Here is a 12,673-nt window from a genome sequence, read left to right on the forward strand (position 1 = left end):
TATCTTATTTACTTTGCTAAGTTGCAGTCACATTACAAGAAGAACAAAAAGTTTTGCTCACTCAGCTAGTCACCTTGGGAAGGTAACATAGATGGCTCTGATGCAGCTGTTACAGATGGGATTCGGAGATTGATCTGGTTTTAGTAACTTCCTTGTATATGTTTTGACTTAATAAGTTTTGATGCTTTAGCACTTAACTGCCAGTGCCTCATGTTGGCATTATCTAACCTGTCTTGTATTTTAGTAGTGCTTTCATGCACTGGTCATAACACAGACCTCACTCCCCACCCTTTTCATACTGCCTAGCTGGCTTTTCTTACCTCTGTTATTATCGTAGCCAGTAATAATGTGCTTTCTGGGATTTTTACACTACATCATGCCATGTTAATAGACCAATGTTGGTTTAAATTTAGCTTGTACTCTAATTAAATTCTGATCTGCAAAGGTTTCTGTTTCCTCCTGTGTTACTTGTGCTTCTGTATAGGAGGGTGATTGTTTTCTGCATGGCTTGGTTGACTCTTTTCATATTGAACCTTTTGTTTGTATCTTAACATTTTCTGTCCCTTTTCTTGTTTTTGTAACTCCTTGGAAATCTGTATGAACTTCAAATGAGAATGTCTTTCTTAGAGATAAATTTCCCTGCAGTATCCATGTAGCCTCTGTTTGTCTGCTGCATCTTACAGGATACATTAAAAGTAAAAACAGAAATTTTGGAGCAACTTCTCAGCTGGTGTGGGTTTCCACCTCTCCCAGTTAAAAATTCTCTGTTATGACTGGGTACAAGGATTCCTCTGGGTTGCTTTGTATTCATGTAGTAGTAGTACATCCTATTTTAGCTTTAGCTTGAGGAAAAGCCTGTGGAAAAGCTAAATTGTCCTGAAAGAAGATGAGAGGGTTCACAAATTTTCAAACCATGTAATGGCAAGCCCTATGTTGTGCCTCCATGAAGTGGAAGATTCATGAGCCAAATGCTGAACAGATCAGAGTCTGTCTGTACTGGAATTAAAGATCAGATGAGGCAGAAGCTTTGCTAGTTTGAGTCTGTTCATGCAGTGGCTGTGTGATTCTGGACTGTATGGTGTGATTAGGAATGTGGTTCTGGGTATGAGGTGGACATGGGTGCTTCTGCTTTCAAAGACATGCAAGTCTGTATGTGTGCTTGAGCTCTGATGTGAGGATAGCAGGGATGAAGACAATATTCACAGTAAAAGCCGTGAAGGCTCAGCAAGTGTATGAAATGGGGAGGCACAACTCCACAGCCTTTACAGTCTTCACAAGCTATTCCAGAGATGGGCTGTGTGTGAGTTGGACTCTGTAGTAAGCAGCAGACAAATCATGTAGATGGTACTGAAGGAGAAGGGCAAATGGAAAATGTATGTAGAGACAGCAGGGGAAAGGAGTAGCATTGTAATGCTGAAAGACCTGCCAGGCTCAGCTTGGACAGGATGATGCTAAGAGTTTAGTGAAAGAGTAGAGAAATGCATGTTGAGCCTCATTTATTGGAGAGTGCTGTTTGATGTGAAGATGTCTTTGAAGATAACTGAAGATGTCCAAGAAGGTTGAGTAGTGTTTGAACGCTGAAGATGCCTTTGAACAAGAGTAGAGTCCAAGAAGGTTGAGTAGTGTTTGAACCTGTTTGTTCTCCTCCCAGTTTCTGAGAGCGCAAAGTGTTCTGGCTGTTGTGTGCCTCTGTCCTTCTTGTCTGAGCATCAGTGCACCTTGCCTCTCCAGTCAGCCCCAAACTCTGTGTTGAGGGAGCCTTTCTCCTCCTCATGCTATGCACAAAAATGCCCTCTTCTTTCTTTAGCCCCTGGGAGTGCCTCTCCGTTGTGCCCTCCTCCCTACCCTCTGATTAGAATTGCAAACACACCTCTGCTTCCTCCCACTGTGAGCACGTGGGAGGTTTCTGCATAGTCTTCAGTGTGGCTTGGGAGGCTGCCCCATTTTCTGAGGTGGCAGAGCACAGAGAGGCACCCCCTTGCATCCACATCTTGTGCATATAGATACAGATACTCCTCTCTCTTCTCTCCTCATATCAGTGTGTGGGGCACCTATGTTCTGACCTCAGTGTTTGAGGGGATGAGGGTCTTCAGCCCTGCCCTTTCCCCTGATGTGTAGTCATGTGCTTTAATGGTGACTTCTCTCTGCTCCTTCTCGCGTGTCTGTGCGTTTCTGCTGCTGCTTATACCTGCGCCAGGGGAGCATTATTGGCAGGGGGGCCCTTGCTGGCACACTAATGTGTGAATAGTTTCTGTGCTTTTCTTCTCATCTCCTCTCTTCCCTTCTTTCCCTCTCTCAATGATGTGTCCAGAAAAGGAAGTCGAGCTCCAGTGTGCATTTGATGGTGAGCACCTCCCGTAAGCTGCCTGCGATTCGTGCGTCCGCCATTCTCATGCCATGCACGCTCGGCTTGTGCTCATCACCTACATAGCATGTCTGTGCGGGGGGGAGGCAGGGGGGTCGGTGTGCACTCAAAGGTCCATGTCCTCACTAAAAGGGCTCTGTGATCCTCTGGCTCCCGGCCATGTACAACTCCCATTTTGTGCAGAAAATCAACTGCTGGCAACGTAGTTTGACTTTGCCTGCTCTGGGTGTGAAACAAAAAAAGGCAGTGGTTCTCCTGGGCTCAGCAGAGCAGGTGTGTACCTTGCCTGGACCTGGGGCTTTGTCATTCAGTTGCAGAGGTGCCAAAAGAGGAGCAGGTGCTTTGCCTGGTCTTGGTGCTGTCATCCTTGATAGGAGCCTTGCAGTGTAGAACAAACTGGGAGTGACTCCAAACGTGGCAGAGACTGATGGGGCTCCACTGTTCAGATGAAATGAGTGGGCACAGCACCACTGGGCAGCTCAGAGCTGCCGGTCACTTCTCTTTTTAGCGTACTTACCGAAAAGGTTTGGCAGAGCCTTTAGAATCCAAAACTTCCTATTGTCCTGATCTTGTTTATGTATCCCAGCATGAGCAAATACCCAGTAACTGTCCTGTTCATTTCCTTTTTTCATCCATCCAGATGTTTGACATCCATAGAATTTGTCAAAAGAAGTAGTCAAATCCACTCTCAAGGGAGCTAAGAGGAAATTGGCCAGCGCCATATTGTCAGGAGTCATACACAGCCCAGTGACACACTTTGACACCGAATATGAACAGTAATTAAAGTACAAAAATCAGTTGTTGTATTATCTTCTTTGCACAGAAAAAAATAACAGGAAAGATTTTTCCCCTGTTTCAGGTAGGTACAGGAATGTTACAGTACTGAGAAAGTAGAATAATTGTTCCTGTATTACTACCCAGAAGATATTTCTCCTCTTCCTCCTTCAATGACAGCATAAACTATGTAAAAACACACACAATAAAGTAGTCCCAAAGTACTGCTTTGAAAATCTGATGTGAAGGACTGACTTTTCACCAGCCCTGCCTTTATCCGCGGCAGGAGTTTGTTGTGCCTTTCTTGCCCTTCTTTTCTGCCCATTGACAGGAATACTTAAATTCCCTTTGTGTGTTGCTTTAAAGCTGCTGGGATATGTAAACCATGTAAGCTTCATCCTCAGAAAACATGGAAGCAGTGAAGGTGGCTAAATAACCAGAGATAGCCCATGTGTTGGTAGTTATATTCTTTTAGTTGGCTAGAAGTGTGTGTCCCTAGTGATATGAGCACTGGTCCATTTTCTCTCTCTTGCTCCCTCTGTGTTGTTTGTGCCTGTCTGTCTGTCTGTCTGTTGTCTAGTTCAGGAAGTGCTGCCAACTGCTGTGCCAAAGCTAATTGTGTTACACAGATTTTAAGAAGGGTCTGGCGCCTTTTTAGGTGAATTGGCCTCTTTTAAGTTGAGCTGTACTGAATTACCAAGGATCATAGCCTGCCCAGTGACTGTGATGTTGGCTGGCAGTAGGAGGGGGGAAGGAGGGGTAAGCATTGACTGTGCCAGTTGGGGTTTGGGAAGGGAAGGCTAGATTTTTTCCAGGGAAGGGCAATTGGTTAGTTGGCCACAAGATATGAGTGTGTGCAGGAAACTTAGTGTGTCTGATACCTCCGTTTGAGAAAGAGCTGTGACAAATGCTTAGACTAAACTGTCTCTAATTTCATTGGGACTCTGTCCTGGAATAAAATGTGATGTGATTCTGGACTAGCAAGCATGTTACTTGGTCTTCTTCAGCCCACTGGCTTGGAAAGAGTATGATGGGTGGACTGGGTGTTCAGTGCCGCCTGGAGGGTAGGTTGTGCGCTTTGGATTTCTGTGGGTTTGCACTTTATAAGGCAACATACCACACCTAACAACCTATGGTCAACTTTTTTTCAGAACAGTGGCTTCCTGGATGTTTGGGTTGTTTGGGGTTTTTTTTCTATTTGGCCTTCCAAAAACTTGGAATTGTTTTTCTATAGCTTCTTTCATGCAAACTTTATCTTATCCCTAAGAAAAAAATGGGCTGCATTCCTCTCACTAGAAGAGGTGGAAGATAGATCTCTGCATTAGGATCACTGTTTCTGAAGAAGTACAGGAACCTCGGTGCTGTGTGGAGAGGTGGACCCAGGCATTGCCAGAAGTTTGATTGTGTTTATGCCACAAAATAGTTTGGGACTAATTTTTTCATGTTGATCTGCTCCTTGCTCCTTGTTGACATCCACAGTGACTGTCATCTCTTCCGCCATCAGGCTGGAAATACATGCAGAAAGCAAAGCTCTTGGAAGGCCATAGTCTTAGGACAATACAGGGATGCATAGGAAAAGGCAGTAAACAGTAATTGCTGAAGTATTTCTCATTTCTTAGCTTGGAGTTTGAATGTGTCGTATGCTCTTTTTTTTTCCCCTCCGTGGACTTCTAAATAATTCGTTCCTGCCTCTCTCTTCTACTTCTCCTCTCTACTTGCCCAGTCTTCCTCTTCTGCTTCTCCTCTCTCCAAAAGGGCTAGTTAAGCCAAGGCATGTTGATTGTGAAGAAAAACTGATGTATTAGTGTGTGTGAAATCTTGGCATTAAAATATCTGTCACTGATTGACATAATTACACCTTTGGCAGATGTTTTCCAGCTCAGCATTTGACTTCTGCATTGTTTGTGGTGTGGTGATGAGGGCCTGATGTTTTGCAGTACAAGTTTACATTCCCAAGAGCCAATGTAATGAGGTCACACTGCTGTGAGGTCCCATCTGGTACCCCAATCTGTAAACTAAGGAATCTGAGTGAGGCTCCTGCGGTGCCAATTTTGACATTGGTGTCTGGCAGCTATATAGCTGGTGTGAGGGTTACGTGTGGGCTGGATTTGTGGGCTAGGAACTGTATACTAGTGGACACGTGTTTAGCTTCCTACAAATACACTTTGCTCATTCCTGACATAACTGACAGACATGACTCAATGGGATGCTTCTTTTCAGCAAGCTGGTGACAGCCCCACTGTTCTGCTGTGTGAATGCAGGAGCATAGCAAACAGAGATTTTATTCTTCTACCACAGCTACAAGAGAGACTGAAGAGGGGAAAGGCAAAACTACTGGACACCGTCCAGAGAACTTTCTACCTGTGGAACTAATGTCCTTTTCCTTGTATTTCAACCCCATCCCTTTCCATACTTTGGTCCTGAAGTCTCTTTGTTCAGGTCACAGCAGGGACACAACACACCATACCTCACCTTTTCTCTACCTTTCCTACGGCTGACCACACTTTTTCTTGGATCAGTAGGTTCCCTGGAACACTCTGCATTATTACATACCTAGGACTGATCCTGTACACTTTGGGACTCCTCAGACACGACTCCCATTTGTGCCCTGTTTGAGACTGCACCATGACTATCATGTGTCTCTCACTTCTGTAGTCTCTTTCTCTTGGGACCTCTGCCATCTCTCATTCTCCTTCACCAGATATTTTTGTTAGTGCTTGTTGCAGGGTTCTCCCCATCCCTTTGGGCTGCTCCCTTTTTCCCTTTCTGTTTTCCTTCCTTATAGCTCTAGCAGTCCAGGCACATTTGGATTTTGGTACATCCCTTACAACTTCTGTTGCCTCTGAGGGAAGGATGATGTCCAGCGACCCAGGCAGCATTCCTTCTTCCTCCTCCTTCTTGGTGATTGAACCTGTGGGGAGGGGAGGGTCTGAGGAGATGGTTGGGTTTAAAGCAATACTGTCATTTTCTTGCTGCCTCTGCTGCCCAGCAGGGGAACTAAAATCATGTTTTTCTGTCTCAGCCACAGAGCAACAACAAAACCAGTATAGTAAGCACTGCAAAAGAAACACCCCCAGTGCAGACGTCCATGGTATCTTCCCCAACCGCTATTTTTTTTCCTGTTTGGTTTAATTTTGATTCTGTCCTCTCCCCTTCTTCCCCCTCCTTTCCTGAGTGCTGCTTGTGCTGCTCTGTTTCAGCTTATGTTTTGGCTTCGTTCTGTCTGTGTCCCTGTGCTGCTGTGGGGCCTTATCACAGCCTCACAGGCTTTGGGTTGGGGGTGCTGAGCAGAGCTGTGGTTGGATGTGGGAATCGCAGCTTGCCTGGACTTCCCCGTGTGCCATCCCTGTATTAGTTCTGTGTGTCCCGTTCAACTGTTCCTGCTGGCTTTGGGGAGGCTGGTTTGGAAGAAGAGAGTGTCAAGCTCCATCCACTCTCCACACTCAGGAAATGGAGGATGGACTTCAGGACACCACAGAAGAAAGGGCAGACAAAGGGTTTTTAGAAGAAACCTTTGATGGCCCGTTTGGCCTGCTCAGCTCAGCGGCTGATCCTCTGCAGCTCTCTGGCATTTCCTGTTCAGGCTGCGTTCAGTGGCCTTCGTAGGGTGTCCTGTGCCCAGTGCATCGGACGGCACAGCTCGGTGTGTGTGGCCTGCCTCAGTATGCTTGGGAGGTCAGGCAGCAGTGCAGTGGGTGGCAGAGGCAGATGGGTGAGTGTACATCACTGCCCGGCACAGTCCCCGATGCCCTCGCTGAGACGCTCTGCAAGAGTGACAGCAGTGGGAGGAGATGGTGCAGGATCCTGAAGTCTTGTCCTGGTAACGAAGGGATGAGTGCAGGAGTTAGTTAGCACCCATAGGCCTGGTAGCTGTTCTTTGTTGTCTGTCCCTGGAGAGTTGGATTTGGCATTTTTGGTGGGTGGGAGGGTGGGATTTGATGTTGGTTTTGTTTGTTGTAGGATGAAGTATTCTTGGGACACTTCATAATTTTCTGCTTTCCCTTCATTGGCTTTGTCCATGTGTTTGATATGGAGAGAGCCTTCCTAAATTATTAAACGCTGTTATTATTAAAACTGGAACTCATTTTAGAGACTTTTAGAAGAATGTGCCTTTTTTCACAGTCCTGTAGCAACGCCTCTCTGAGGGGCCTTGAGGTGGTCTGGCTCATCCCTATTTTATTATGGAAATTATGAATGTCCCTTTTTTAGGGTAAAATACTCAGCAACCTTTCAAAAAAAACCTGAGAGACAAAGGCCCCAGCGCAGTATTATCTTTTCTTCCCCCTCTCCCTCTTCTGAAGTATTTTCCAGTGGGGACACTGCTGAGGGGTCATTACTTCATGAACGGCTGCAGAGGGTGCAGACTGGCTCTTTGGTGGCCATCTGTTTGTGCCAGCCTGGTTCACCAGAAGCAAATTGGGAATTAGGGACAATTGCAGGGAAGCTGGGGGCTTTGTCTCCTGGCGACTGTAGCTTTTAGTGCAGCCTCTCTCTTAAGGAAACCTTCTGTGCAGGAAGTGTGTGCGCACGCACGCAAGCACACGTGTGCTGTTTGGAGTTTGTGGTTTGATTTTATTTTTTTAATGTCAGTCACCTTTTCTCCACTTGCTGGGGAGTGAAAAGAAATGAGAGAATGCTTTGGAATTGGAGTTTAATAATTCTTCCATCCTTTCCTAGGAGCCTCAAACAACAGTTGTCCATAATGCTACAGATGGCATAAAGGTAAGGGATGGGGGTGTTGCCAGCGAAACCTCTGCTTCTCTCCTGTTCTTGTCTTTGTGTGTCTTAATTCAATTTTGACCTTTCCAATGTCTGGTTTATAGCATGCTCCTGAATACTGCTGGCAGTAGACTAGGAGAGATGTGTTGTATGGCTGTGGATCTCTGGAATAGGCTGAGCAGAGACAACTGTTCAGATACTAACATCTCTTTCCGACAGTGGTGTGTAACCACCACTCTCTTTCTTATGTGGCATGGAAGAGAAGATAAAGGCCTTGCACACTTAATGGAGACTTCCTCTGAGAAAGCCTAGGAGCCCTTCTTTAGCTTCTTGTGGCTATTCTTCTTCCAAACAGAAGCAATTCCCATTTGATCTCATTTGACAGAGTATGGTAACTTCCGTCCTTGGAAAATTTCTGGGTGAATGGCACGAACACGCAAAAGCTGAGCAGATATGCTGTTAAGTTTTGCTTAGTATTTGGCTTGCTTTCATCCAAATCTTCCTTGTATCATGCTCTCCCTGCCATACCTGCCAATGTTTTTGCGCTTTTCCCCATCTTTCTTCACAAACAAATCGAATTATTTGCTCACGTTCCTGACGGCTGACGCCTGGTAATGCTCTGTTCTGCCGTGCAGGGTTCCACAGAGAGCTGTAATACCACGACCGAAGATGAGGATCTGAAAGGTAGGTGTTTTGCCTGTAATTTCTAATACAGTTCAGTGTAGGTAAGGAATCCTGGAGATTTGATCATTGCCTTGAACTAGCTTCCCAGCTTTGTGTCTGACTCAGTTCATAAATTCGCCATGACGCTGTCATTCCTGTCACAGTGGGACCATGCGCTGGGGAACTGGCTGACTTGGCCTCTGTGGTTTATAAATACTGTTTGCCCTGAGCTAATTTGTTTTTGTCTTAGAGTTGGAATTTGTTTCTTGCAAATATCATAATCTGTTCATCTTCAGTCCATTTCTAGGCGTGGAAAATCCCTACCAGTCCCTTGAGGTTTGGAGTCTGCTTGTGTTTTTGAGCTTCCCTGTAGGTTACAGGGAGTTGAAACTTCTCTGTTACTGCTCAGTCTCCATTTTCACCCCTTTCTGGGAACCTATTTAGTGATATGCACACACTTTCCTTGTTATTTTTCTCTTTGGGTCTATTTTTGTATCTAAGATGAAGGTCATTCTCAGCCTGTTGTCTCTCAATGGAAATTATTTTTTCTGTCCTTGACTGAGATATCAGTAGAGGGAGAGGCTGAGAAGAGATTTCATACCTTTCAGTGACCATATCATAAATATTCTGGGCTTGTATAACTCTTTAAATGAAGGAGCTCCAAGTTCCATATCTGCTCATGTTGTTTGAGCAGCTGTCTTTTTCCTGACCTCCCTAACGAAGGACAAGCAGACATTTTCCTGAATGAGCAAGTCTGGAATGGGTGAATGCCGTTTGCATTCTGAGGCAAATGTGTTAATAGCTTGCATTTTGTGGCAGAGGTATTCTCATTCTCCCTGTTGTAGTCCATCTGAGTTACATATCCAAGGAAAAATCAGTGCTGACCCTGTGACGTAGCAGCAATGTCACCCCTGTCAGCTGGACAAGTTCCTGATGCTTTCCCAGGGCTTATCACAAGCAGCTGGCTCCTCTTCTGAAGAGTCACAGGGAGCAGAAATTCATGCCAGTGAGTGAATGAGCTCTGCAATACAGATTGGTTCAGATAAGGCCTGTCATTACAGGACAGCATTCCAGCTCCCACCTTTTTTCCCAAAGAGTAATCCATGGTTTAAGAACCTAGCTTTGAGGGACAGGAACTGGATGGGTTTCGTAGTGTGGTAATGAATTTGATTCACCTAATCTCTGCTGGATAGCTGTCCAGAACAGATATTTGTCCAGACCTTGTCTCTTGAGGCAGCTTTTGTTCAGGAGAGGCCCCATGCTTGAGCCAATTGAGCCAATGGGCCCTGTAAGGCAGGAATACAAATGTTGTGAGGAAAAGAAGGCTAGGACTGGAACAGAAGGTGGGGAGGAAGGAGGGCAGCTGGCCAGGGCCAAATCTACAAAGAGTTGTATAGGGCTACATTGCTAAGGATCAAAACTGTGTTTTGGGTTTTTTAGGCAGAGGTTAGAAAATTTTATGATTTTAACAGAAAGGAGCATTTGAATGGTGGCTGGGAGGGAAGGAGTTTGTGCTGTGGCCAGCTCTGGTAATTTTAGTGCTTCAGCTTTAAGTGTAGTAGTGTTCACCAGTGTTCCTTATCCACTCCTGCCCTTGCACATTTAAGATAAGCAAGTACTCGAGCAAAATTAAGTAGACCAAAAGGTATGGGACTGTTGGAGTTCTCAGTGTTCTGCATAGCCATGACTCTGGGAAAAGGAAAGTGCTTGTGCAGTTCCACAGCTAACTTCTTATTTCAAATAGACACCAGGTTACACAGATCTGTTCTGCTGTGCTGTAGGAGACATTGTCGTGATCCATCAGTGGCAGTTGCCTCAGGGATACGTTGTTTCCACTGCGGTGGGGCTAAAGGCAGTGTGTGTCGTTCTTCCCCTGCCCCCCCTGCCCTTGTGTCATTCTAAATTGCACAGCAGGTTCATGTTGTAGAGCTGTCTACTTGGCTTTGCCCTGGAGGATACTCCTGCATGTTTTGTGCCCAGCATTGTGGTTTCTTTAATGTTCTCCTATTTCCTTTCTCTTTTTTTATTTACTGAACTTGCGTGTTTTGTTTGTGTTTGTGTTTTAATTCCCTGCCATGCTAGCTCCCCCTCTCTCCACCGGGGACGGCAGCTCAGTGCTTGAAGGACGGAGGCACAGTGAGAGCAAAACACAGACTGAGTCCATGCAGTCCCAGCTTTCTCTCTGTTTCTCAGCCAGTAAGTCCAGGGGTGCAGTGCTTCACAGCATCTTTTTCCCACCCCTCCCTCCACCCTTCCCATTTCTCCTTCCCCAAGATTTTTTCCTTTCCTCAACTTCCTTCCAAAACGTTGATTTTTCATTTCCAGAATAAAAAGAAATCATCTCCCTTCCTGCAAAATACTCTCCTTTGCACACTGAAATTTTCCAAATGTTTCCTTCCCTTTTTTGAAAAAAAAAACCCAAACCCAAAACCAGAACTTCATCCTAGCTAATTTCATTCCCTTGCTTTCATCTGGGCGTAGACGTGGAATTCTCTGCAGAGACACTGCCTTTCAGGGTTTCCTTGGGCAAGTCACCGCATCTCTTAGTTTTCCTTGTGGTAAATGGAGTCAGTGGTGCAGATCTGCTTATAGAGGAGATGCATGAGGCTGAATTTGGTCTCACTTGCCAAGAACCTCTGAGGACCCCAGACATGGATGGTGCTCAGAAGTACCAAAGGAACAAAAACCAATTTTTACAGACTATTTCAGGGATGCTTTGAAAGGGAGGCTGTGGCTGCTGGAAGACCCCGTAGCGTTTCTGAATCCATTGTCAGGTGCTCTGAGTGAAAATCTTTGGGTAATGTTGGCCCTGAAGGGCATTTGTCTGTTGTGAGCTTTACCTTGTGTGTCTGTCCTGCTCGCCCAGTTAGGTTGTCCTGTGGTTAGTCTGCAAGTTATGGTAATGTCTGCCTGATACCTCCTGAATTGGCTACCTCTGCAGAGGAGCTTGTGGCTGAAAAACTCTGAAAATGGATATGAAAAAGCCAGTAAGTTGGAGAAAATCTAGGTGGGATTCCCAGCATTTGCCCTGCATGGACATACCGTACTAGCTGCCTGACTATTTAAAGCAATAATAGAAGGATCCTTAGTGTGAGTTGGGAACATCTGAAGTGTTTGATTCTGTTCAGGTGAGTCTGGGAAGGAAGGAGCAGGCATGCCCTCTTCTGTCTCTTCCTGTCATCCTTCCCTGGTTTGCTGCACACAGCACCAGTATCTCATTTGATGCAGCAGTTGGAACGTCTCAGTTACTTATTTTTGAAGTAGCTCTAAGGATGTCAAACTGCTGGTTTGTGAGGTGCAAAAAGGTGTTTTGCCCAGCCAGGATGGAAGGGAAATGATCTCTTCTGAAGTCTTTTTTTGCTTTGAGCTGTCCTTCACTGCTCTCGTATTAAATCCTTCCTCTTGCTCATAGCAAGGCCCTGCTTGGCACGCTGAGGAGTGCCAAATCACTCCTCTGCCAAATGGGGCAGCGTCTCCCACCCCACTCCCCTCTGAGTTGAGGTTTGCAGTGGTTTGGATGCCCCTACTTTCTTTCTCTTTCAATCCCATCTTGTACTTGCCCTCGTGCTGCTCTGTCACTACTCGGACCAGCATTTTAGGTCACCCTCAAACCACCTCCAGCAGCATTAGTGCAATCCCTGCTGTGCTTTTTGCACCAGTGCCCGGGCAGCCTCTGCCAAGCAGCGTGTGGCCCGGGCGATGTGACAGAGGCAGGAGAGCAGGTAGAATTTGTTGGGATGTGGATGTCTCTGTGTGCCGACCGGGGCTGGGGCCGTGTTTGTCCGTACTTCTTTGTTGGTTTTTATTTTGCTTTCTAATTTTTGTTTGTTTATTATTTTAACGCTTACATTTGTTTTGCAGCTACACAGTCTTGTGAAGAGAAGCTTCATGCCTGGGACAGCCCAGGGCAGACATTGGAGTTAGAGCGTGCTCGGTCGGAGCCTTTGCTAACTCCAGTAGTTCCCTTTGTACTTAACCGAGCACCGTGTAAGTTAGCGGCTGGGTAGCAGTAGTGGAGTAGTGTGCAACTCGTGCTAGTTCCCCTAGATGTAAAGCTCCCTTCTTTCAGCCGGGACCGTGTGCTCCGCCGGGAACGGGGAGTGCGGCACGGAGCAGGGAGCGGGAGCGGGACACGGAGCAGGGAGCGGGAGC

General features: G+C 46.1%; 1 protein-coding gene across 1 annotated transcript in view; it reads left to right on the forward strand.

Annotated features, from left to right (window-relative positions):
• Positions 1 to 12,508, forward strand: part of LOC103806955 (calcium/calmodulin-dependent protein kinase type II subunit gamma-like) — a gene marked incomplete at its 3' end in the record, with an annotated part of 112,714 nt that extends 100,206 nt beyond the window's left edge. Inside the window, exons 14-19 of the mRNA XM_009079669.1 lie at positions 3,544 to 3,563; positions 6,162 to 6,230; positions 7,817 to 7,861; positions 8,494 to 8,542; positions 10,604 to 10,717; positions 12,383 to 12,508. Coding sequence (XP_009077917.1) covers positions 3,544 to 3,563; positions 6,162 to 6,230; positions 7,817 to 7,861; positions 8,494 to 8,542; positions 10,604 to 10,717; positions 12,383 to 12,508 — 423 coding nt within the window. The remainder of the gene's footprint in view (positions 1 to 3,543; positions 3,564 to 6,161; positions 6,231 to 7,816; positions 7,862 to 8,493; positions 8,543 to 10,603; positions 10,718 to 12,382) is intronic.
• Positions 12,509 to 12,673: the final 165 nt, after the last annotated feature.

Source organism: Acanthisitta chloris, unplaced genomic scaffold (genome assembly GCF_000695815.1).
Source record: "Acanthisitta chloris isolate BGI_N310 unplaced genomic scaffold, ASM69581v1 scaffold5598, whole genome shotgun sequence".
Lineage (NCBI taxonomy): Eukaryota > Metazoa > Chordata > Aves > Passeriformes > Acanthisittidae > Acanthisitta > Acanthisitta chloris.